This window comes from Passer domesticus, chromosome 5, assembly GCF_036417665.1.
Source record: "Passer domesticus isolate bPasDom1 chromosome 5, bPasDom1.hap1, whole genome shotgun sequence".
Taxonomy (NCBI): Eukaryota; Metazoa; Chordata; class Aves; order Passeriformes; family Passeridae; genus Passer; species Passer domesticus.
In genome coordinates, this window is record NC_087478.1 from 26,640,743 (window position 1) to 26,665,807 (window position 25,065).

Consider the following 25,065-nt stretch of genomic DNA (forward strand, 5'->3'; position numbering starts at 1 on the left):
CGGCCTGCTCAGGCGAGCGGCGGGCTCCGCACAGCCCCGCCGGCGCGCTCCAAGCGCCGCCCTCAGCAGCCCCGCCCTCCCGCGTGCCGCGCCGCACGTCGCCGCCCGACCCTGCGCAAGCGCAGGCGCAGCAGCCCCGCCCCGCCCCGGCCCTGACCTCGCGCTGCCCGGCCCCGCCCCGCCCCGCCCCGCCCCGCGAGCCGGTCGCGTCACTCGCGTCACTCCCCAGCTCCCCCTCCGCCCCCCCCTCCCCTCCGGCGGCGGCCCGTGGGGCGCTGGCGCGCGCCCCAGCTGTTTCCGGCGCGTGGGGCGGGCGCAGGCGCAGTGCCGCGCGCCGCGGGTGTTGTGCCGGGCCCCGCCGCCTCCCGCCCGCTCCGCCGGGGCGGCGCCGCTCGTGAGGGCGCGGCCCCTGCCTGGCGTTCGGCGGCGGCCCGGGGACCGGGGGGAGGCGGGAGCCGCTGTCCAGCAGGTACCGCCTCCAGCACGGGCCGCATCTCCGCCGTGTCGTGGGGCTGTGTGAGGGCGGGGGGAGCGCGATGAGCGCGTGCCGGGCACGCGGGGCTCGCTCGCGTAACGGGAGGTGGGCCGGGGACAGCGGGGCCGGGACTCGGTGCTTGTTTACGCCGCCACTCTCGGCAGCGTTTCGGGGAAATGGCGCAAGGCAGGAACAGCGGCCGCGCCTGCCCCCGCGGCCGGCGGCGCCCCCGTGCTTATATAGGCCGGCCCGGGCTGGGGCCCGCAGCCCGGCTGCGCGGCGGTCACCCGGCGGGACAGGCACGGAGGAGACTGTAAGTAACGACGGCGCTGCCGCCGGGCTTTCCCTCTGCTGTCACTGGGAAGTCGGCCTGCTCAGGAGCTGGCCTGCGTGCCTGCCTGGCAGCCCTTCTCGGCATTTGTCACTGGCGCTGGAGAAGCCTGGGCTTACTTTTTCGGCAAATAATGCATTTGCTCCTGCGATGTCAGCACAACTCTGGTGTGCTGTGTAAAACGCTCCACCAGTTGCACTTTTCTTTGCAGAGTAAGGATTATATCCTACCCTTGGCTCTTAGGATGGGCACGTTTTGTTGAACTTTGGTCAAAGTATTGGTGTCACTTCTGCCCTGTGAGGAATTCTGCTAAGGGGTGGTAATATAATGACGTTTGAAATGTTGTGTCTGCACAAGATAATTTGCTGAAGAAACAGCAATCAATTTTCTGTATGTCATTAAGTGCTTTTGAGAAGTGTCACGTATTGTTCAAGATGAGCTTAAACTGGCCTTTAGGGAGTAGCATGTTGAAATGTTGGGGTGAGCTACCTACCAAATGTCTTGAGCAGTGGATTTTCCCATGAGATTATTCGATTTGATTTGAATGTTTGTCTTTACTAAAAGGATACACAAGCTTCATCTGTTCTAAACAGCTCTGTGATTTTAATTTAACTTGTTTCTGGTTTGGGGTTTCCGTTGTTGGTTTTAATTTTGTTCTGGTTTTTTCTTTTTCAGACAACACTACATTACGGGATTTACTTATTGACATATTTTTTGGAATGAAGTAGAAAGCAACATAGAAAAGGTGCAATTATATATAAGTTATGACAGTTCATTTATCCTTAGATGCATATTTATTCTTTTTGATTAACCCAAAAAATCTTTGGTGGAAGCAGAGAAACAAATACCTGTGTTTCGGTAGACCTAAAGCCTGCTGGAGGATAAATCATGCTGCACACCTGAGAGTTTTTCATACAAGTGAGCCTTGGTGTAAGTGGGCCAGAAGCAGAACATTTTGGTATAACAAGTACATTTATAGCCATGAGTTTTTATACTACAGAGTTTCCAAACTTTTAACTTCTTCTTCTAAAGGACTTACAAAGGTGAGCATTCGCATGTCACGAATTAAGAATACTATAGAATCTGTTTCAAAGGCAGTGTCTGGCACTCACAGTGAGCTGGTGTCACGAATAGCTCGATTGAAGTCCCACTCAGGTACTTTGGGTAAAGCAAATAAAAGTAGTGCAGATGCAAATAACATCAGCACAAATCTAGAAAATGATAAACAAGTTACAGATGTCAGAACTCAGGACGATTGCAACAGCAGCCCAGCTGCAAAGAAATCCACTTGTGCAAGTGAAAACTTGGAGTCTGTGTTAGTAAGTTCAAGCGGCACTTGTCAAGATACTCCAGAAGTTTCAGCATCTACTAAAAGCCACCTTTTTCATGTAAGCTACTTTTCTACAAACTTTGGAGAGACTTACAACTTTGTAGCTGATCATATCAACTCTTACTTTAATAATTCTGTTATGGAACAAGGAAGAAAAAGGAATGCTTTATTACAGGACTCTGAAAGTGAAGAGAGGAATAAGCTTGATTCATCAGCAAATACTGTAACAAGCGAAGAAAAGAGAGTGAATTCAGCAGGTGCTTTAGCTCCTGAAGCAGAGATCTTGGGTAGTGAAAAGACAAATACTGTTCTCCCTGTTTCCACTAAAAAAAGTATTGCAGACTTTCTTTCATATCCCAGTAACAGCGTACAGGCATTTGTCGACAGCTATATTGGTGGGTTGGTTCCAAAGTTAAGATCAGATACAAAAGTTGTTTCACCAGAAAAGAGTAAACAGCAGGAACAAGAAGTGTCTGAGAAGAGTGATGCGGACAAAGCAAAAGAGGCCAAGACTGCAGAAGAGAGGGAAAAGCATCTGTCTCTTCAGAGAGAAAAGGCAAGTCTTCGTTTTTTGTTAATTTACGTATTATTTCTATGTGTATTTTGTACAAGTGTGTATATATGCTACACTAGTGTATATACCTGTATTTAAGCATAGACACACACACATTTACTTATGTAAATAAGTGTATACCCGTGTATATATTTGCATACAGATGTACACATACTTATACTTACATAGAAGTGTTTGTACTTCCATGTAAGTATATATGTGGTGTTCCTGCCCACAGCAGGGAGCTGGAACTAGATGATCTTTAAGGCCTCTTCCAGCCCAAATTGTTCTCTGATTCATTCTGTGCACTTTTATAAATGAGTACATATATATAACTATGTAGATTTTATATATTTGTATGCATAGTATATGTAAACTTACATATATATACATGTACTTAAAATTAGGTGTAGATACATCTGTGTTTAAGTATTAGATGTTTCATGCAGGTATAGATCTGTTTATGCAAGTTTATATATGAAGAGTGTATGTGTAGATATATACACACACCTCTGTGTGTGTGTGTGTGCTGTAGGTACATGTATTTAGTTCATATATGCCTAGAGTCCGTAATTACAGACAGATCTAAGTTGTAGTATTTTCTGTGGTTATAGTAATTTTACAGTTTATGGTTTGTTAGTGGCATTTGAATACCAGAGAGTTGCCCTGAAAGTCCATCTGAATACATATTGACCTGTTTGTTTGGTGTATTCTTGCTGTAAACTTTACTTTGTTTTCTACTAAATAAAGAATCAAAAGGTTTTTGTTGATGATTTAAGCAATGCTTTCTTAGAACCTTTAGGAGATCTCTAGTACAGCATGCTGTTCGTTGCTTCTGAGAAATCTTAAAATAACATTTTGAAATTAGTCTTGACAAATTTTACACGTTTCTCAGAGTAGTTTTGTGTTGTCTGTTTTATTTAGATCATTGCAAGAGTGAGTATTGATAACAGGACTCGAGCTTTAGTTCAAGCTCTGCGGAGATCCTCTGATCCAAGAGTCTGCATCAACAGGGTTGAAGAACTGACCTATCATCTTCTAGAATTTCCAGAGAGCAGAGGAGTTGCAATTAAGGTGCAAATAGTTTTTATGTGTACATAAAAATCAATCTGAGAAATTATTGCTATAGAACAACATAAATCCTCCTTCTGTGCTTTTCTGCACTAGTCATATTTCCTGTTTGCAAGGATTGTAGTTTGAGTGTCTCTTTTTATAACTTTATAGCTGGTTCAAGCAGATTCATATGCAGCTACTGTGAGTTTAGCTGAAGGTTCTTAAGACTGCAGTGTTTAATTTAGAAGCGTACGGCATGGTCATGTGGGTGGGTAGTATAGCTTTTTCCAGTGGTAGATAAAGGTCGTACACTGTGTCCCCTGTGGCAGTTGACAGATGGGAATGTGCTGTACAGTTGATCTGTAAATGCACAGTACTTTCTCTGCTTGTTTACATGCTTTCTTCGAAGAGAAGTGGCAAGAGAACCATCAAATAAGTTAATGTAATCTAGTCCTACTTGTTTTCTTCCCTGCATTGAGAGGGCAGGAGGTGGGTGGTAGGCTATTCTAGAAGTACTAGCTAAATCACAGCATTTGTCAACCTTGTGCCTTTTTCCACAAGATGTGAAAAACCTGTGACACGGATGGTAGAATTTCTGGAAGAAGTAGCCTTTGGGAATGGAGTGCAGGCCAGATGAATCATCTGGGCAGGGTACAGGTCAGGCATTCACATAAATATATGTGAATTACTTTATTATGAAAGAGTGTATTCACTAGTCCCATTTTGATTATAATGCTGTGTGTATCTTTGTGGTAATGTCCATTTAAAAAATACTCTGTGTGGGAAAGCATTTTAAATTTTGTTTTGGTATTAGTGTACTTAGAAGGCATTTCTTGTTTTGAAGCAATGCAGTACTTACTAAGCAAATGTGGGGTTTTGCCTGTACTTGGTGTGCCTCATACTGGAGTCTACACTTGGCTGACGTGATACTAAGTCAATAAAAGGAAAGTGGTAAATGTAACTTTCCTAGCTATTAAAAATATTTACATATCATCTTGTTTGTTTAATTCTGATAGGTAGTTACTATAGCACTGAGGTGTGTACAGCATAATATTGACATCCTTTCTTTCCCTGGTTAGAGAAAGACTTGGGTGAATACAGATTTGAAGACATTTTCTTCCAAGTTTGACTAGTATATTACTTCTGTACTTTAATGCCATGCTAGTAAATTTAAGAATATATTCTTTTGGTTTAAACATATGGTTAGAATTAAATATCCTTGTATTTATCAATAGGAAAAATTAATCCCATGCCTGTTGCGACTGAGACAGGCTAATGATGAAAGTCTTCAGGCTGCTGTTAGAGAAACTTTAGCTCTGATTGGCTACACAGACCCTGTGAAAGGCTGGGGAATTCGAATCCTCACCATTGATGGAGGAGGAACAAGGTAAAACTTCTGGGGTTTTACATACTTGTAACCTTTTTCATACTGTAACCTTTTTCGTACTGTAACTAGAAGTAAAATTTCAGTCTCTCTTTGATAGACAAATGCCCAAAGAGGCAATTTATGAGTTACATTTCTGTAACATTTGACTATCTAAGGGATGGGTATTGTTTTTCTATGCATTTCTGCTTGAATGGTGTTCGTTTTGGTGCTCATTTTGCCATACACAGTTATCTCTCTCTATCCCAACAGAGTTCACACTGCTGCACTCCAGATACTGTTTTGTGATGGAGAAACACAAATCTGATGGTCTCTAATTCATCTCTCCCATTATTTCAGATACATTGAATTGAGGCCAAGTAAACTCCATACTGGAAAATACTATGCCCCAAGGGGCATTATATAGCCTTGTGAAGACCAAAATTTAAGTGTAGTGGGAATACAACTAAAATCTATCCTTAGTCTACATCCACAGAAATTGATCACCCCCCAAGCCTTTGCTGTAAAACAATGTGGCTGTAGCTGTTGAATACTATTTTTGGTATGCTGGAGTATGTCGTTCATATTTAGTATTCATCATTCTATTTTAACTGTGTTCTGCTGCTCTTTTATTTCCTGAAATATTCAGGATTCTTACTGTTGCAGCTATTCAATTATAATTAGTTATAATGAAGCAAAGGTGGTTGAAAAATGATTAGAGCTATGTAAGATAAGACCACCATTGTATCTGAAGGGGAATTTTGTGTTTCAGGGGTTTAGTTGCACTTCAGACTCTACGGAAACTAGAAGAATTAACTGGAAAGCCGGTTCATCAACTTTTTGACTACATCTGTGGCGTAAGCACAGGTAATTATTAAGTCACAAGTTGGAGTTTTGCTATCAATGTAGTAAAAGAACATCTGAGAATAAATATAGATTTTGCAGTTTCTGACTTAGTCTAAGCTGGGAAAGTACAGTTGTGATTTCTAGAGTCTTTCTTTTTGCTTCTGAATAAGAACTTTGGGCAGTTCATGACAAACTTTTGGCTTTAAACTGATTTGTCATTTTTTTCAGTGTTTATGTGACATCTTCGATTTGCACATACAAACAGTTATCTTAGGTATTTATGGAGCTTTGCAGACTACTAAGATAATAGCTCTCAAGAACTGATGCTGAGTCAGTCGAGTTTCCTTTATTAGGTTAACAGCAATGTTTCATCTTTATTAATTGCCTGCCAGAAGGACAGAATGTGCCTGTAGCAAGATTTTGAATTATCTAAATTGGAGGAAGTGGTCAATGCTGTGGTGCCCTTCCTTTATATTGGTCTGTACAGGATGGAGAAATGGCTTGGCAGGTTCAGTAAAGCCAAATACAAAGCTTTCTGTCTGAGGTGGGCTGACAGCCTAGAAACCAGCTTTGCAGGAGATGACCTGGACTTGTTTGGAACAAGTTGGACATGAATCATCACTGCACTCTAGAGCAAAGAAAGCAGACCACATTGGCTTGCATGGATGAGAACGTACCCAACAATTGAAGTGTCTCTGTTTGGCCACAAAGGTCTTGTTATGGGCTCTTCTATAAACCCTTAATCTTTTGGATGTGTTTTTCTACTGGGTGCATCTGGCAGAGAGCCAGGGTGCTGGAGCTCTTGACATGTAAAGGAGAGAGTGCAAAAACTGGTTTATTTAGCCTTGAGAAGGCGAAGGGTGGGCCTGGCCTTTATCCTGGTTCAGCTAATGGGAAAATATAGAGAAGATGGATCTGGAATAATTTTGAAGGTGTACAGGGGTAGGACAAAAGCCAGCAGACAAGTTGGAGTATGGGAAGTTCTAATTAGGTACAGGATCATGTTTTTCTTGCAGGGGCGGTCAGACACTGGAAGGAGTTTCCTGTTCAGACTTTGTAATCTCTGTCCATGGAGATACTCAAAATTTGGCTGATCAAGTCCTGAGTAACCTATTCTAATTATACCTGTTGGAACAGGAGGTTGGACTAGATGATGTCTACAAGTTCCACCCAGACTTATTTACACTTGTGACTCAGTGATAAGTTACTCCTCCCTAGAAAGCAGGAAACTCCAAAGCATAAGTTTCTCCTTTAAAGTAATCTCCTTCAGAAATTGTTAGACCAGTAGCAGCACAAATATGTTTTCTAACATAGGAGGTATGCTGTAGTTTACTAGCTCAGTTTCCTGAAGGAACCCATATTCTTCAAATTTTTTGTCATACTTATTTTCAATCCGAAATTATATTAAACACAGATCACCCTGAGTGGAAGAAGTGTGTTTCAAGAGATTTGCTTAATAGACTCAAAATAGTGGAGGAGAGTGTTTAGGTCTTCTAGACAGAATTTGTTTGTAGCCACAATATAGTTCCCTGCTTTACATTTTTAATAGTCTTCCAAATAAATCCTTCATTAGTTACTTTAGCAGTTAAGTGGTTGTTTCTTTGGAAGATGGTTTCCCTAAAAAACACTTCTCCAGTGTTGTCTTCAATGAATATAGGTGTTTTTACCTTGAATAGAGAGGCCTCCTGTTCTTAATTTACTCCCACTACTGTCACTAAAACTAACTTGGTTTTTAATTCTTCCTCAAATTTTGGGACTTATGACTGCTAATAAGTACTTAGCAAATTCTTTCAATTTTTTTTTTACGCAATTAAGCTTTTGTCTGCAGTTGTCCAGTTTGCAATAATAAATGGAAAGACATGGCTGGATGAGGCTGTTCTTGTCTGCCAGCACTGCTGGCAGTTGTGTTTGTATTGACAGTACATATGCCAATAGTCTTGCCGTTGAATGAATTGTGCTTCACGAGAGTGATGGATTAAATGATAAGAAGGATGCCTCTTGTGCCCTGCACTTCTCTTTTCTGCTGCAGTTTTTGTATTTCTTACTACTTTTCAGCTGTTTTGCCTTCGAAGTTGGGAAATGCCCTTGCTGTGAATTCAGCATCACTGTCTTTGTAGTTATCTTCCCCATGCTTCTCTTCACTGGGGGTCAGAGAGTGTAAATGCAGGCAGTCACAGAGAAAGATCATTGCAATGATGCTGTAATAGGCTCTGCATACTTTGAATCTACTCACCAAAATAGCAAATGTATGATACTGTAGAACTGGTGCTGGAGGTTTAGAGGAAGAGAATGTGACAGAGGATTTGCATGACTCAGGAAAATGGTGTTTCTCTGCTGCTAGGTGTTAAGTATGCGTTGAATTCAGGCATCTGGTGATTTGGCAATTGAGATAGTTTCGCTTGATGAAACTTTGTGTCAAGTATGATGAAACTTTGTGTCAAGTAAGACCAGGTTGCCTTAAGTGTGTGTGCTGCCTTTTAAGAAATTGAGGCCATCAGTCCACGAATGCTCAGCTATCGCAGTTGGTGGGCGCTGTGAGTGAAAAAGGGCTGGGAAGTCTTGTTTCTTTTAAAGCTATCTGTAACTTCCTGCATGTAGCTTTTTTCTGCTCATGCATTGTACTTTTACTCTTTTTCAAAAATTGGCACCTTTTAAAATTAACTTTATTCAAGCCTATGGCATTTATTTCCAGATTGAAAAAGTCATGTGTCCTAATTATTTCTAATGTTTAATTACATGTTCTCACAGGCGCAACTAGATTTAAAGGTTTTGTGCGTCCCTTTTGATTTAATATATCTGAGAATTGTAGTAATGCATTAAGTGTATTTTTGTACAGTCCTTTTAATGGTATTTAGCAGCAATGCTTTTTTGAGTGCTATTATTTTGTTCCTACAAGGGTAGGTCATAATTTTTGTTAGGGACACACTAGATGGCAGCATGTATGAAACTAATTATAAATGGTTGCAACCAAATGTAATCCAAACTACTGGAATCTCCTTTATTTTTGAAGAATTTTCCAAGAATATTTCTCGACTTAAGAGCTTGCAGAGTAGCAAATATTGCTCCAAATAAATTTTTAGTACCTACAGCATAGATTTCTCTTGCTCATTTCTCTTTCCAAGTAAAGTAGTGGATTTCATTTGCTTTCTGCCATATGCTTGTTATAATCTGCAAAATGAAATAATACAATGTTTTAACTTCTCATATTTCTGCTTTTGAAAATAGACTTTTTCTACATGTATTGTCTTTTAAAGCATGGTTTGTGATCTCTGAGCAGGAATTTAGTGAAATAAATGTCAGTTGGTCTTGCTGTTTCAAGACAGATATTCTGTTAACCTATGAACTACATTAACTGGTAATCCATCTTTGTAATCTTACTCCAGGATATGTTTTTGTAATATTACAAAATATTTGTTTTTTTCAGGAGCTATATTAGCTTTTATGTTGGGGCTGTTCCATATCCCTCTGGATGATTGTGAAGAACTGTACCATAAGCTAGGATCAGATGTTTTCAAGCAGAATGTCATTGTTGGAACAGTCAAAATGGGCTGGAACCACGCCTTTTATGACAGTGATATATGGGAAAAAATGCTCAAGTAAGTAAAAGATAATCAGATGAAAAATAATTAGTGCAATGACTGAGTGCATTTGGTTTTGTTCTTGCTACACTGGTGTACAAATTCTTAAAACAACTAGAATGAGAGTATACGATAATCCTTTCTTTTGAAATAGCTGTTTTCATATTTACCAAGATACTGGAAGCTTTTAGTGTAATGATTTATGTTTCTGGGGAATAAAGTAAGCTTTACTGCACTGATTTCTGATTATATTCCTGTATGCTTGCCAGCTCTGCTAGATCTGACTCGTTACAGATTTGCTACAGATTTTACTAACCACCTGCTGTGCCCTTTTTAGTAAAGGAGATTGGTGAGAAATGAAATAATGTGCTGTAGTGGGGATTTTTAATGTTTGCTGCTATACTGGAGGGCTTTGTCCATTGCCACTTTCTTTGAAAGGGAAATGAGCTGTAAGGGTTGCAGTGAAAGATTATCTGCCGTGTTAGAGTTGCCTGTGAAGTGTATTCACTTGCCTTGAGGGCTATTCAGGAAAAGCCGCTAGAAATAATTATTATATTACAGGTTTTATTTCTTAGCTTTATTCATCTGTATTTATATTGATAGCTCAGTTGTTTATAATTTTTAGCAAACTAATGCCACAGCTTCCCAACCAGCATAAGTTGACCCTGCCACTGAAAGGACTGCCACTGAAAGAACTGACAGTGTAAAATGGTAAAAGGTTCCTTCTGATAAGTAATAACAAGTTCCTTTGAGAATGCAATTACTGTGTTTTATGAGATTAAAAGAGTTTTTATGACATAATAGTGGGAATACCAGTAATGTCTGAATTTTAAGCATCTTACTTCTTCGATGAAGTAGAGGGAGAGTGTCTAAGCACTTCTCTGTGCTCTTGCATATTTTTAGAAATAAATTTATCAAATTGATATCATTAGCTTTTCTTCTCAGGTATCTAAAGGTCTTTATTTAAAAATTGGATTTTTCTCTGTCTTCCCTCATTTCATTCCCCACCCAATTAAATGAAGTCTTGTGAAGATCACAATAACCTAATGTGAAAGTATTTTACATGGCTTTAATTAAAATACTACTGTTTTTCTGCAGCTACTTGTAGCATATGAAGGAGGTAAAAAAATCTACTCCTGTGCAATCGACAAAAGCAGGCAATTAATATATCATCCATAGAGTAAATTAAAAATTAAGTGTGCTGATCAAAAATGACTTCTTGGTCACCTGCAGTGTTGAAGGGACATGCTATGCCTGCACAGCATTTTGTTGCAGGGATTCCTAGAGGCTTCCCTGTGGTGTGGGGGCCTGGAGCTGAGAAGGGAATTGTAAGGTTATATAGTATATCTTTACAGCAATATTGAAGGTCAGGTTATTGTTATAGCATGGGGAAACTGCTGTATGCTTTGTTTTGAATTTAAAAGCATTACTTGTGCTCTGTTTTTGTAGTTTAAATGGTAACTTGTCAGCCTTGCTTGAAATAGAGACAATTCCCTGACAGCGTACAGACGTGTAATACATGTTTAGTCCTGCCACAACATCAGTGGTGGTATTTTCTGTCAGAAGGTATTCTTGCTGAAAATAATTAAGTTGATGTTTCATCAGTCTAACGTTCCGTGCATTTATGGGATATATTATAAATTGCATTTCAGAAAATGACAACTAATTTTGGTTAACTGACATTTCATTCAGAGTACTTCAGGAAATTGGTTTCATGTGTTCTATGTATGTCTGTTTTAACTCTCTTATGTAGCAATTTGAGGACTGGTTTTAATGATTTACGTTATGCAGAAGATTTTACTTACAACATGTCAGTATATGTAATGCTATATTGAATTGCATTTGTAAGAAACTGGCTTATAGTTCTGACTTCTCTGTTTTCTTTTGACTGTTGTTGACATATACAATTTTCTTCTTGCATGCTGTCTTAAGAAACTACTGGAGAAATTTGGTGAGCAGCTAGGGGTTTTCACAAGCTAGCTAAAATCTCACGTTGGGAATTTATAGTCTTGAGAAGCAATCAGTCACTGTATGAAGTGTAGGATAAAAATTACATGTTCTCTTTTGGTAGGAAAATGGATAAAGCGTGTGTTTGGGAATACAAGTAATAATACTTCAGTATTTGTTTTGAGAGTGAAATATAAATTGATGCTGCTCTGTAGTCACTAGATGGGTAACACATTCCATACATGGTATAAAAGTCTCTTCTGTAGGTTTGGTAAAGATGTCATAGTTTTCTGGTATTACTGTTGCTGTTGGAAGAGGGTGAAAGTTACAATTTTGCCTTTTGCATTGAGTGCTCTTTCTCCAGAATATTTGCATCACTGCTGTAGCCCATTATAATGTTTCCTCAAGCGTATAGTTGACAGTATGTTCTTCATAGCGTTATTGAAGTAAGTGTTGCAATATTAGTGACTCGAAGCAATGAAAGAGCAATGTTTGTGAAAGAGACTCGTTGTTTAAGTAGGTCATGTCTACAGGACATAGGTCACAGACAGACTCAAACAAAGTAGATAAATGGAAAAATAGGATGGCATAATAACCAATGAGTGGAAAAATGTAAAATGCTTACAGGATTTAAAGTAACTTTAATATCAGAAGTTATTTGGGTTGTCATGGACAGTTTAATGAAACATCTGTATGCTTGTGGTCAGACAAGATGATTCAGTGTGTGACAGTTAGGATTGAAAATACATAAAGTACTATAATGCCGTTACATTAATTCACAATACAGTTTCATTTAAAATATTATTTACAGTCCTGGCTTCCCCATTTTAGACAATATTGCTGTTGCAAGTTTGGGGGACAAGTAACCAGTGGCCTAAAGACAACACACATTAAGAGTCTTTATTATTAATAAAAGCAAGCAAGTTAAATTGGTAATTTGAGATAGTAAGGCATCTTGGGAATTACCTGTTTCTTCTTTTCTTTGATAACAGGGGACTATGCAATAAAATTAGAAGACTTTTTTTTAACACAATATGTGAATAAACTGTGGAATCACTTCTGCTGTTACTTCATAAAAGAAAATTAAACAGTGAGACAAATACATTTATTTAATATGCAATTACAGTATTAATGGTAGCAACAGAACTAAACTAAATGTGGAGGTGATACTAAGCTTTTCTCCTTACACTGTAATGTCTGAAGTTGCACAGTAGTTGAAAGGATTTCTTGTACCTACTCTGGAGTTATCAGTTTCTGCCCTTCATAAAAAGCAGGATGTGATGAGGTAGTTATTCAGTTTGATGGTTCCTATAATTAAACAGAGGATATTGCTTATGCATTTTTTTTAATCTTTGCATTCTGGGTTTGGGAAAAATACCTAATACAGACATTTCAGAAGTAGATAAAAGTGATGCAAATCAGTAGATGTCTTTGATATCTCACCTCTGTCAGTCCCATTTCTTTTTTTCCTACTTTGTGGTTCTGTGTGCCTTCATCTCCTTCTGTAATCAGTTAATGAGTGCAGATGTCACTCTTCCCCTTCTGGCTGGCAATTCTGAGACTAGAATCAAAGCAAAAACAAAACTGTGCTACAGGTACAAGAATTGTGTTAGCAGGAGTTTTCCATCATAGGACTGGAAGCTGTCTCCCTTTCTTCCTCCCTGTCAAGGACATGTATGCAGCCATCCTTCAAGCACAAATACCCACTTGAAGAGCAAATTGTCCTAATTGCACATACAGTCTACTGTCTGCATGGAGGACTGCTGCTATGGTAGCCTTTAAAGTTTCTTATGTCTTCTGACTGAGTAGGTCGATAAAGACGTTGTTTTCAACAGTGGAAGGGCTACTCTCTCCTGTCATGGGTGCAAGTGTAGATGGATGATCTTGTAATAACAGCACATGGAATATCTTTACTTTAAACGTGTGTCAGTATGGAAAACCATAATTGCAAAATAGGACAGATGCATCACCAGTGTTTGGGTGGGCTGTTTTCTTTGGGGGGAAGAAAGCTTGCTGATTTAAAGGAAAGCCTGTTTGGAATCATAATCAGTGACCACCTACTCTCTAGGAGTTTTATACCTTTATTGTGAGCAAATCGAATTTGAAGTAGATGATGAGGTGAATCACTGGCTGGTATGGTAGTTTGCTTCAGTCTCCTCTGCTGTGCAGAAGGGCTATCTTCTAGTTTACAATGGGAATACTGACCCTGATATGATCAGAAATTACATGCTTACCAGTAGTGTGATTTATGAAAACGTATTCATGTGACAAAATATTACCTCAGAAAGGAATAGTACGTGCATATTGGATTACTGTTATAGAAGACTACATGTAGATGTTTTAATTTTCTTCTAAATCATACAGAGTGCCATCTTTCTCTCTGTAGCTTTTGTTCTTTTTGTTCTTTTGTTCTCTGTAGCTTCTGTAACTACAGAAGAGTGATTTTTCATTACTGTACAACCATTTAATAAGGATGTTGATTTTTTGATTCCTAAATGTGGCAAAGCATTTTGTCTAACTATGTTGAGTTGACTAATTGTAATGATTTATGGTTAAGTTTGTTAACCGAGTAAAAAAGACCGCTTCAGACTTACTTCCAACAGACTAGAAGGTTTGAAGTGTCAGTCCATTGAAGTCAATTGTATAAATGGGATTGTTAAATTGAAATACAAACATTGCTTCTTTTAAAGGTCTCAGAAATAAGGATGATAAAAATGTACATCTTGTTCATGCTAAACTGATAGAGCATTTTCAAATTTTTCCACTTTTTTTTAGAGAAAAAATGGGCTCGAATCTTATGATTGAAACTGCAAGAAAGTCCAAATGTCCAAAGGTAAGTACAGTTTTCTAAGGTAAATATTAATTGTATATTTCACAAGTACTCTTAAGAGTTCTGAGTAAATTCTATACCTAGAAGAACATTGGATAGACAGCATGAATGTTGAAGTGCTCTTCAGGCTTTTATATGTAATAACCCATGCTTTTAAAGGATACAAATGAATTAGATTCTTAAATTTCATCAGCAGTTTCTGATATTTTTATTACTTCTAGTTGCAATATATTGCAGAGAACATGTAAGCATAGAAATACTGTGTCAACATTTTGGGGTTGTGCTAAGCTTGTTTTTTTCATGTTAGAATTCTAGTGGAGATACTGGAGATTGTATCCTGTCAGCTGTGGTCTGTGTTAACTGTGTTGCAAGGGGGCAGGGTTTCTTCTCACTTTGTTTGGGGTACCTGGTTTTCTCCATTCATATTCTTGGGCCCCAAGATCTCTCCTCTTCCTGTATGATAGAAAAGGCACTAAGTCATAGGAGGGGTGTTACATGCAGCAGCATGAGAGTGAAAGATGAGAAAGCATGGGTATTTTATTTTTGGTGAAGGATAGGGTGTGAAGAAAGAAGAGAAATATAATAGGATATATTTCAGAACAATCTGTAATTAACAGGTGTTTTGGTGTCCTAGCACTATATTCAATGCTTTGCTGTTAAATGGAAGATATTCACATTTTTCTAAACATAGAATCGTGTGCCTTACTGACTGCGTTCCTAGTCCGTGTCTAAAACAAGGACATGAAAAGGCTGGTGTGGTATGTTGCTTTCTGAGAGAGAAGCTATCCTGTGTTGACTTGAAAGTTATCTTTGAACTGGGATCTTTGGCTTCCTTCCATGTTCTTCAGTAATAAAATGTGAATATAAATAGAGCTGAAACTAGCTGTTCCCACTAATCTCTTTATAGTGCTGTCAGTGGTGGTACTCTTTACAAGGCACAGCAAAATCAAAATAAAACACACAGTTCTGTGCTCTGCTGCTGCTAAATTCATGACAAGATGGGTTTTTCCAGAAGGTGCCAAGCACTTTGCAACATAGACTGCATCATGGAGCATATATGAGTATTGCCAAAAATGAAAGCATCCTTTTAATAATTTCTATTACATTTTCTTTCTTGCTGCTTCTGGTAGTACTTAGAACTAAACCCTTCTTTTCAGAAAAACAGGAAACTTCCTCCACCAAATGATGGAGTGTGAATCAGGCAGTTTTGCTTTTGCATTGTAATGTAGTAGTTACACTTTGGTTTTCTATAAGGATGAATTTACAGTGAATAAAATTATTGAAATTAAGCAGCTGAAGAGTGAATATGCATACAGTGATATCACAGCATCAGCTGTGCTGTTGAGTAATATTTCATGAAAACACCCTACTCTATAAAACAGTAAACAAGATAGAATTGAGCACCCACTTGGCTGCTGAAGAGTGTTGTTCTGACAGTGCCAGCCAGGCTGGCTGCATCACCTCTAAAGGTCTTGCACTTTCTAACACTCATCCTTAACTACAAGTACTTCCTCCTTGTGATTAGATCTGTAAGATACATTCTTTTTGTTGTCATAGTTGGGGTTTTTCAATGGAAATACCATTTTGGCTTTTCACTTAGATGAACATATGTGATTTTTGTTACTGACATTTTAGTATCCTTACAAAAAAACTTTGAAAGACTTTGATTCTTTTGTAGGAGAGATTCTCACTACAATTCTTTAACTTTAGTTGCAATATAAAGTAATAATTTTCTTGGAGAAAGAAATTGATTGACAGTTCTGACATTCATATTTAATGGCAGTGCTGTATTGCTGTTTACAGACTTCTGAGAATGAAATACAATTTCAAAAGGATAAGTATTTTAAAATCATATAGTTGATACCTGCATTTTGTTTAAATATCATAGATATTTGTAGAAACAGAATAGCCAGTGGAAACAATTAGTTGCAGATTAAAAATAGCATTATCTTTAGAGATTTTTACTTTCACTTTTTAAAATTTAGCTAGACATTTAAAAAATATAAATAAATAATGAACCTAGTAAGATTCCAGAGGGGCATTAATGTATACATTGAATTTCATATGATGGAAGCTTTCATTCTCATATTATGGTTATCATCATATATATATATATAAAACACTAATTTTTTTCCTCCTCATTTATTAGGTAGCTGCAGTAAGCACCATTGTAAACAGAGGAACACCACTGAAAGCATTTGTGTTTAGAAACTACAACCACTTTCCTGGCGTTAAGTCCCATTATATTGGAGGCTGTCAGTATAAGCTGTGGCAAGCAATTAGAGCATCATCTGCTGCACCAGGTTACTTCCAGGAATATGTTTTGGGCAGTGATCTTCATCAGGTAAGTTGAAATCTTCTCCTTGAGTCAATAATTTCCAATTTTACAGAAAAAACATGGTCTGAATCTCTGAATCAAAACTAAGCAAATAAGTTGGTTGCACAAAGGTAATCTAGGACAGATGGGGTAAGAAAAGATATTTTTAGCTTCTATAGCCCTCACAGAACTAGAAAGGCTTAAAAATCTTAGTCTTCTCAATACAAACCTAAGCTCTTCTGCTATTGCTTTCTTCTCTGCCTGGGAAGAAACCTTATATGAGTTGTAAATTGCCTCTGACTTCCTGCTTGCAACTGGTATTTCGCTGAGCATTGTTTCACTGAATAGGTGGTGTAACTTAAAAATCTAACAATATTTAAAATGTGAAAAAAACAGATCATACACTTCAACATTCTTTTTATTAGTGCACAAACTCAGTTTATGGTCTACTTTTTAATTCTTTCCGTTGATAGCTTATTGAGCTTTACCCTGGTTCTGGGCTAGTAAGAAGAGTAAGAGATGCCACAGAAGTAAGATTAAACTCAGGACAACTGCAAAAGAAATTCCCTTGAGGATAAAGCAGTGTCTCCTATCATCACCGCATGCTATTTTATTATATTACAGCCTCTGTTGGTGACCCTGATAAGTAAAGAACAAAGCAGATTAATTTCTTTAGTGGTTTTTTAACCATGGGTTTTTAGTCCTCCAGTGCCCCATAGTATTCTGCAGTCCTTCAGGTTTTCAAAGAACACTTCTTGGAATGCATACTAATTTAAAACTATTTGTATTTATTTCAATGAATACCTGATGAAGATCTGTGGCAGAAAAGATTACAAAGAGAGACTGAATGAGAGACCTTCAACAAAGAGAGCACAGGATTGACACTTAAGTTTAATGGAAGCATCTGTTGCATTTCTGTTGTATTAATTCATATGATGGCATTAGCCTCAAATACTGGAAAAAAAGGAGCATATTTTGAGTAATAAGATGTACCTGGATCACCTGCAGAATTTCTGATGGTGTCCATTAGAAGACTATGTAATATCCTTAGCATTGTAATGTGCTTGAGTAGTATTGAAATTTAAGGCTAACAGGTAAATGAGTATGAGATGAAATAGAGAAAAATTCATTAGATTAAGAGGTAGTAGAAAACCCCCTGTGTGGGTACAAGCAAACAAACAGCTAGAATATTATCTGAATAAAGACAGCATATTTCCATATTTTGATTCAATATTTATAAGGTGTATAAATAATTCAGCTATCTAAAATCTGCATAGAAATTAAGGGTAAAGGGAAAAGGCTCAGGTTCAAGAGATTCTGAAGTTTCTTTCACTGTATTGTTTCTCATTTTTGTTTAGGATACTCTTCCTTCCTCCCTCCCTCCCTTACCTGACTGCCCCCCTTCTTCGTACAGTGTATCTTGTTATCCTCAAAACATTTTAATCAACTACTATCTGAAATAAGCAAATAAGTTTTCACAGGTTTTTAATACTAAAAGTGGAGTAACACATCAGATTCCAGGCCAAAGCACTGCTTGAAATCCTGAAATGTGTTCATCTTCCATCTGGACAAGCAAAACTGGGAAGGGAGCTGGTTTAGCCTTGGGAGTTGTTCCAAGCTGCTCCATAACTGATTGGATGGGTCAGTGTTAATCTATGTAAAGAAGTTTTCTTTCTGTTTTCATCTTTCCACCCCTTCTTTCCTTGAATTGAAAGTACTTGAAAATTGATCTATGCTTTTAAATGAAGGATAGCTGAATAAACAACATGATTTTATAACTTCTACACAGTGCTTTATGCAATTCTTCATCTTAACATAGTTTCTGAATTGCCAGGCTTCTGTGAAATGCAGTAAGGCTGGTACTTATTTCATCTATGTTCACTTTTAAGTCCAGTTTACCAGACTAGGGAATGTATAATTAGTGTTAATAGAGATCAAATTCAGTATTTTCAGACACACAGGACTGGAATAAAGTCTACCTTTTTTTTTTCCTTACTCATGAGTCTTTGCACAAAGCCCTTCCATCTGATCTTACAAACCCTGTTTCCCAAGTTCACCATTCTTCTGTATTTGATGTATCATAATTACTAGAAAATTCACTTTGTCAGCCATAAAGAAGTTTGTTGTAGTTGAATTAGATGCTAAATTTTTGGATTCAAGCTTTTTCATATAATCTGAAAAATCTCTTCTCCCCAGCCAGGAATGTTTAAACATTTGAATTCTTATAGAAACCACCTTTCCTGTCTGACATGCTTTTCTTTCCCCAGATTACATTTTTCTTACCACTTTTCTTACCACATCTCTTATTTCCATAATTACCTAGTTTGTATGGGGGTACTTGGATATCCAGGTACCAAGTTACATGGCAAATGCTCCATAACTGTCTGCATGCAGCTTTCTAGCAGAGATTATAGATCTCCTACACACTCTGGAACAACCTTGAATTGCCTTGTTTTAACTCTGGGGTAAGAGCCTCTGTGCATGCAGCAGACTGCTACTCTTATTTCCTGGGAGTTAATGGTACCTCATTGGAAAAGGCAAGATATTCAAGAGTTTTACTTCTACTGAAATACCCAACATGAATTAAAAGAAATACATATGCATAAATATATTTTAAAATAGAATCCTAAATGCAGTCATATTCCTTCTTAAAATAGCTGTCTTATCAATATGTTAATATTGGTAACTCTTTGTTCTTATAGTTCATCTCATAAATAGGGGAATAGTAGATTCTTGTTAAGCATCTTTATTCTGAAAATGCACTTCAAGTGTAATTTCAAGTTCCTTGGCCAGTAGTATATATGTAGTGTATATGGAAATTCTTGCTCTTTTCTGTGTGTACACTAAGAGATTGAACTGCTTTTGAACTACATGAATAAATGAAGCATAACATTGTTAGATGTTTTTGATAATACTGTGATTTTTGAAAAGTGCATCAGCACAGTGTGCATTAAGTGTAAATAATAATTTATGCCAAAGGCTTCAAAATTGCAGTCTAGTGTCAGAAAGATGGTGTTTTAAGAATTTTTTCATTGATTGGGTACTGCCATTAATCACCATAATCTGTTTTCTGAACATTAACTGTGCTAGTTTCTTACTAGTTTATATATAGCCTCCCTCTGAAGTGATATTTCTAAACAATTCCAAGAACAGAGTTATCTAAAATGTGTGTGAAAATTCAGAATACTAAGTGCAATATTTGTTTGCTAGCTTTGAAGTTTGTGACTCTTTAAGCATTATATAGAGACCAGGTTCCATATTAGCTTTCAGTTGTACATTTAAATCTGAATGAGAAACACTCTGGCAGTTCATCTGACTGAAGACTGTTCAAATGTGTGAAAATATGTATTTTGATAATGGAAATTTAGTAGATTTTTTTTAGAGTCATCCTGCATATTCATGTCTTATGTTATCAAGCTTTTGTTAGAATCAGAGTCTGTTCACAAACTGTATATAGTAGCTGAATGAGAGTTATGTGTAGGGTTGAGGTGAATTCTTAAAGTTCTTAGGTATGACTCCAGGTGTCTGTGGTGGAGATGTGGCTGAACGGAACTGTTGGCATGACTCGCTTTTCCGAAATTGTGGAGTTACACCTGCATGTGTATTTGTGTAGACACACATGCCCTTTCACTGGAAACATTTCACTTTGATTTCCTCTACTGGGCACTCTCAATGTAAAGCGTGTTATTTTTTAATAAGGTTATAAATCAGTTTTACAGTTTTTCTGATGTCATTGTTAAGAAAGAGGTTTCTAGGTGCCTGAACACTAATTTGTGCTGCAGGTGAGCTGATTACTTGGTTTGTTAAATTTCTGCAAAAAGCCATCAGTTGTTGCAAACAGCAATATTTACATTCAGGTCAATCGTGCCATGCTCTCTGGTTCCACTCTGTCAAGTAAGAAAAAGCAGTGCAGCTGTTGGTAGATGAGGGCGAGTAGGATTAATATTCTTTGTGGTTCAAAAGAGGAACACATTAACATTCAAAGGGATTTAATCCCTGTAACATGCTTCTCCAGGAGCCCTGCAAGTTAAGACAGACCAAGTCATGATGTTACATTATAGAAGCTGTATTGCCACATGTCAGTTCCTTTATTTTAAAATGTATTTTTGAAGTACTGAAGGCTCTTAACCTCTCCCCAGTCCTGCTACATCCAGCGACTTTTTTTCCCCTCTACTTCCCTCAGAGGGGTGTTACTTCTTGCATCTGTTTTTTCCCTGTACTGTGAAAAACATTTGAGGTACTCAATGTCACTTCAGTGGACAATAAAGTATGCTGAGGAAATTATTAATTAATTAAAAGAACAATTGAGAATGTAAGAAAATCATTATGCACACTTCATTTAATAGCTTTTACAGTAAAAACTAAATTCGTCCCAAAGGATTAATTCAAAGGGCATCAGGCATTGTGTATGTGATGGTGGTAAATTCAACAAAGCCACAGATTTTTCTCAAATAAAATACACCAAATTTAATACAAAGGACTTAAAAATCTTTTTCTTGACACCTTTCCACGAATCCATTGTTGTATTACAATGCCCTTTATTATAGTGCTGATGTTGATGTATAATATTGCTCCAATAAATGTGGGGTTTTTTGAGCAAGGTCAGATAGGGAAGCAGTTAAATTGGCACCTAGTCTGTTAGTGGAGTTTTGATAATGCAGGTGTAACAGGATGTGTGATGAGAATACAACCTAAAAATAAAAAATGTATGTTGTACAACAGTTGTAACTAAAATTTGAAGTCACACCTTCATTGGAAAAAGATCATTCATGGTTTCTACATATTTTTCAAACTTCCCCTTTCATTTTATAGGTAACAAATCTGTAAAGCTGATTCATCTTCATAGCTTGTTACAGGAGAGGCCTTCAAAAGTGATTTGCTTAGTGCATCCCACCCTAATTGGTTTTACATGGTAGCTTTTAAAATTAGATTCAAGGGTGCTTCCCAGGCTCTAAGAAGACATAGAATATAGGTCACATTGAAGTTCTTCTCATTCTTAGGATATGCCACGGTGATCAGTATGCGCCAGGGCTTGTGCAGGCTGCAGTTTAATAGGGGTATCTTGTTCTCACAATGATAGAATCAACTCTTTCTTTGTTTCTCTGTCTACTTTTTGCCATACATGTTTGCCTACAGCCCTCAAGGCAGTGTTGCTTACTGTTTAAGGAAAAGGGTATTTACTGGCACATGTAAGTTACATGGATATCTGCGTTTCTCTTTCTTATGGATTCCATAGGTTTGGATAACAGCTCTGAAGGTGGATGTGCACGGTGCAGTTAACAGCCTTTGTGAAATTGCTGTGGTTACTGTACCAGTATTATTTTGCAGAGCAGACTTCTTGAAAGATTCCCTGCAGGGGCTTGCTAAGTGACATATTATTGGCAGATGTGTTTAGTATAATGAAATTGAGAGTGTCTGTTGTTTAGGCATTTAACTTGGAAGCATTCTCAGGGCTTATTTAAAAGAAGAAACAAAACCTTGCTCTCAAATAAGCTGTAATAATTCAACTGGTTTTTTGCTTAGACATTTGAGTCCATGTATCTTCAGTGACACTGTTGACCAGCTAATATTGGCTATAGAACAAATCTTGTAAGATCAGAGGAGGCTGCATAGAGTGTAAGATTGTGAACAGAGTCCATTCAGTAATCTCTGTACAGACCGTGTAGGTTCTGCACTCATGTTCTGATGTTGCAGCCACTGCTTCCTAGATCAAAAAGAAAAATTTTTCAGTTCTTTATTCCCTATCGTTTTTATTTTCCTAGGTTGTGTATTTGTCAACACTGACTTAAATGGGGCCATATTTCCAAAGAAAATAGCTTTGTGATGTTCATTGCAAATAAAAGCCCAAGGATGTGGTGTGGTTATTGATATACTTTTGCCTCTTCCCTCAAGGAAAGCTTGATTTTGATATATAGTGGTCTGGTACTTAATGTGTCTGATGCTTATATAAAGACACTTATCTTTTTTTAAAATTTTCTTAGTCTAAATATGTGAATCTGTTTCTGTTTTTCAAAACAGACTCTGTTCTCTTGTTCATCCTAATGGTCTTCTGCTGTACCTGCTGCATTTTGAGTAATCTTTATTGCAACTGAACTATTCGGTGTGTTTTTTGCATAACACAAGACACATTTTGCAATGTTGAATCATATATTGGAGTCAAAATTAGCACTTCTAAATCAGAAACAAAATTCAGAGGTGTTAACTTGGTCAGACTGGAACATGGGTTGCCTGAACAGTATGATATGTTTCCTTTTTCAGAGGAAGATACAGCTTAGAATTACACTTGCCTTTATATGTTGCCTTGCAATTTATACCTTGGTGGTTTTAATCATTGTGTAATAGTTCCCTACTCAGAGCTTTTTCATGATGGTTCTGATACCAACTGTATTTTGTCATTTAGCCATATACTTCTTAATTTAGGGGACTTGTGAAAGTGCAGAACTTTTCCTTCAGTCCTTACTCGCCATCCACCTGCCTCCACTGTGGATACAGGTACTAGGTAGTTCATGTCCAAATCCTGAATCCTTCACAGCAATTATCTTCAATGAATTCACTTTATTTCATATATTTTGTCTATTTTAAGATTAAATCCTTTAGCTGCAAATACACCTCATTTCAGTTGCAGTGAAATGAAATGTAATATTTGAGTCAACATGTAAAGAATAAAATTACTTTTATTACTAAATTACTACAATTACTAAAATTGTCTTAAGAAATTTAGTTAGCTTGCATAATGCTATAAATAAAGGGATATAAATGGAAATCCAATTTTAGTTTGAAATTGCAGTGTGAAAGATAAAAAGAAATTAGTGGAGTCTGTAATACATTTAGATTTGAAAGTTGACTGTAGAGTTAGCTTTCAGCATTGATTGTTATTTGGTTTTGAACAGACGAAGGACCAACATGTTTTAAGTAGCATTTTTGAGTGATATATCCAATAATGAGCCACCTACATTCCCTATGGGGCACTACTAGTCTTTCTGTATTTTTCTCAATGCATTTTGAAGTTCGTGACATTTTACTGTTGTTTAATAAGCTAGCAGCTAAAATGTGGACCAGTTAATTGAGAAAACTAATACAATGTAATGTAATAGCAATAACATTGATCAAGTTACTGAGGTAAAAATGTATTGAGTCTAAATATTTCCATTGTTATCTTGGGAAATTAAATTTAAAGAATTTAGAAATTCTGAAAATTTATCATGGTCATATTTCATTAAGTTTAGGGTCTCTCCGTATCTGGGATTCCTTGCTCAGTTGTAGAGGTTTTATATTAATGTAATTGTTTTGTGCAGCTTTCTCCTTAGTCCAGTGTATTCTGCCATAGCAAATAGAGTATTTACATACCTCCTAAGTTGAATGTTGTCAGCAAGCACAAAACTTCTAGACTTGAGTATCCTGGAGTCATCTGAAAAGAGAAGGATTTTATTAAGACCCATGGGTTTAGGGGTTTTGTTGGTTTGTTTGGTTTTGGGGTTTTTAACTGTACTGTTAACTTAGCTGTGCTTCACAGGTATCAGAAGAAAACCCGAGTTTGAGTCTGTGTCTGAGGTCAGTGTAGGTTCAGCCATGGGCCCATTTTCTTTATTAGGTTACAAACTCTGATCTTTGCTTGTAATATTACAGCCAATTCATCATTTGGGAAACATGGTTAAAATACATACTGTTTATGTGATGTGTGCTGTTGTTAGCTGCAGAATTAATGTAATTAGATCTGTCATGCACAACTTATGCTTTTAATGAAATATCTGACAATATATTATATTGCCAAACAATTCATCCTTTCATGATGTCTACTAATATTTAGCAAATTTCCTCAGTACCCTGTAAGCATACATTTTCTGTATGTGACATAAACCCATAAATTCAGTGATGTCTTCAGAACAGCAGGTCATTTTCTGTGAATTAATGACTCCCTAGGATAAGTTAATAATTCAAGATAATCACCTAGAAGTCTGCCTCAGCCAGGCATTTGTTCTAATGAATGTAAAATATATTATCAAATGTTTTGCATATAAGACCAATAATATTGACAGTTCTTGGAAGCACTGATCATGACATTTGAGTGTATGCCAATTGTATTGTGGTGTTGCTAGATTTTAGGGGGAAAATGATAAATACTGTATAGGAAAACAGTTAAACTGAAAAGGAAGCTTTTCAGTAAATTTTCAAATGTTATTATATATATTTTTTTTTACTTTGTTGTGTGATCTCAGTATAAAGTCTCTGTGTAACTGGTGTGGCAGAAGTACAAATATAGCTAATGCACCTTCAGATTTTCTTTAAAAAAGAAAGAATGTAAAAGAATGCAGTAATGGAAATTTAATATTGGTGTAATTCAATAATATAAATACCAATGCATTTAATTTTCATATTCTGTACAAATGTTTTCTCTAGAATTTTTCCCAATGCCAGGTCAAGGGAAATCCCACTCCTTATGAC

The 25,065-nt window shown here is 37.4% G+C and overlaps 1 protein-coding gene and 1 long non-coding RNA gene across 3 annotated transcripts in view; one reads left to right on the forward strand and one right to left on the reverse strand.

The window, feature by feature from the left end:
• The first annotated feature begins 281 nt into the window (after positions 1–281).
• Positions 282–25,065, forward strand: part of PNPLA8 (patatin like phospholipase domain containing 8) — a 34,215-nt gene continuing 9,431 nt past the window's right edge. The window contains exons 1-8 of one of the 2 annotated variants that reach the window (XM_064422406.1): positions 289–469; positions 1,482–2,692; positions 3,614–3,763; positions 4,978–5,129; positions 5,878–5,972; positions 9,376–9,547; positions 14,252–14,309; positions 16,456–16,650. In XM_064422406.1, the coding sequence (XP_064278476.1) occupies positions 1,571–2,692; positions 3,614–3,763; positions 4,978–5,129; positions 5,878–5,972; positions 9,376–9,547; positions 14,252–14,309; positions 16,456–16,650 (1,944 nt within the window). In that variant the 5' untranslated portion in view covers positions 289–469; positions 1,482–1,570. Of the gene's footprint in view, positions 470–1,481; positions 2,693–3,613; positions 3,764–4,977; positions 5,130–5,877; positions 5,973–9,375; positions 9,548–14,251; positions 14,310–16,455; positions 16,651–25,065 lie in introns of both variants that reach the window. The other variant, XM_064422407.1, reaches the window with a different exon arrangement.
• Positions 12,755–24,027, reverse strand: LOC135301899 (uncharacterized). Its single transcript, XR_010363637.1, has 3 exons — positions 23,971–24,027; positions 12,920–13,037; positions 12,755–12,784 (listed from the first exon to the last, which is right to left on the reverse strand). It is a non-coding gene; the product is annotated as an uncharacterized LOC135301899 (long non-coding RNA).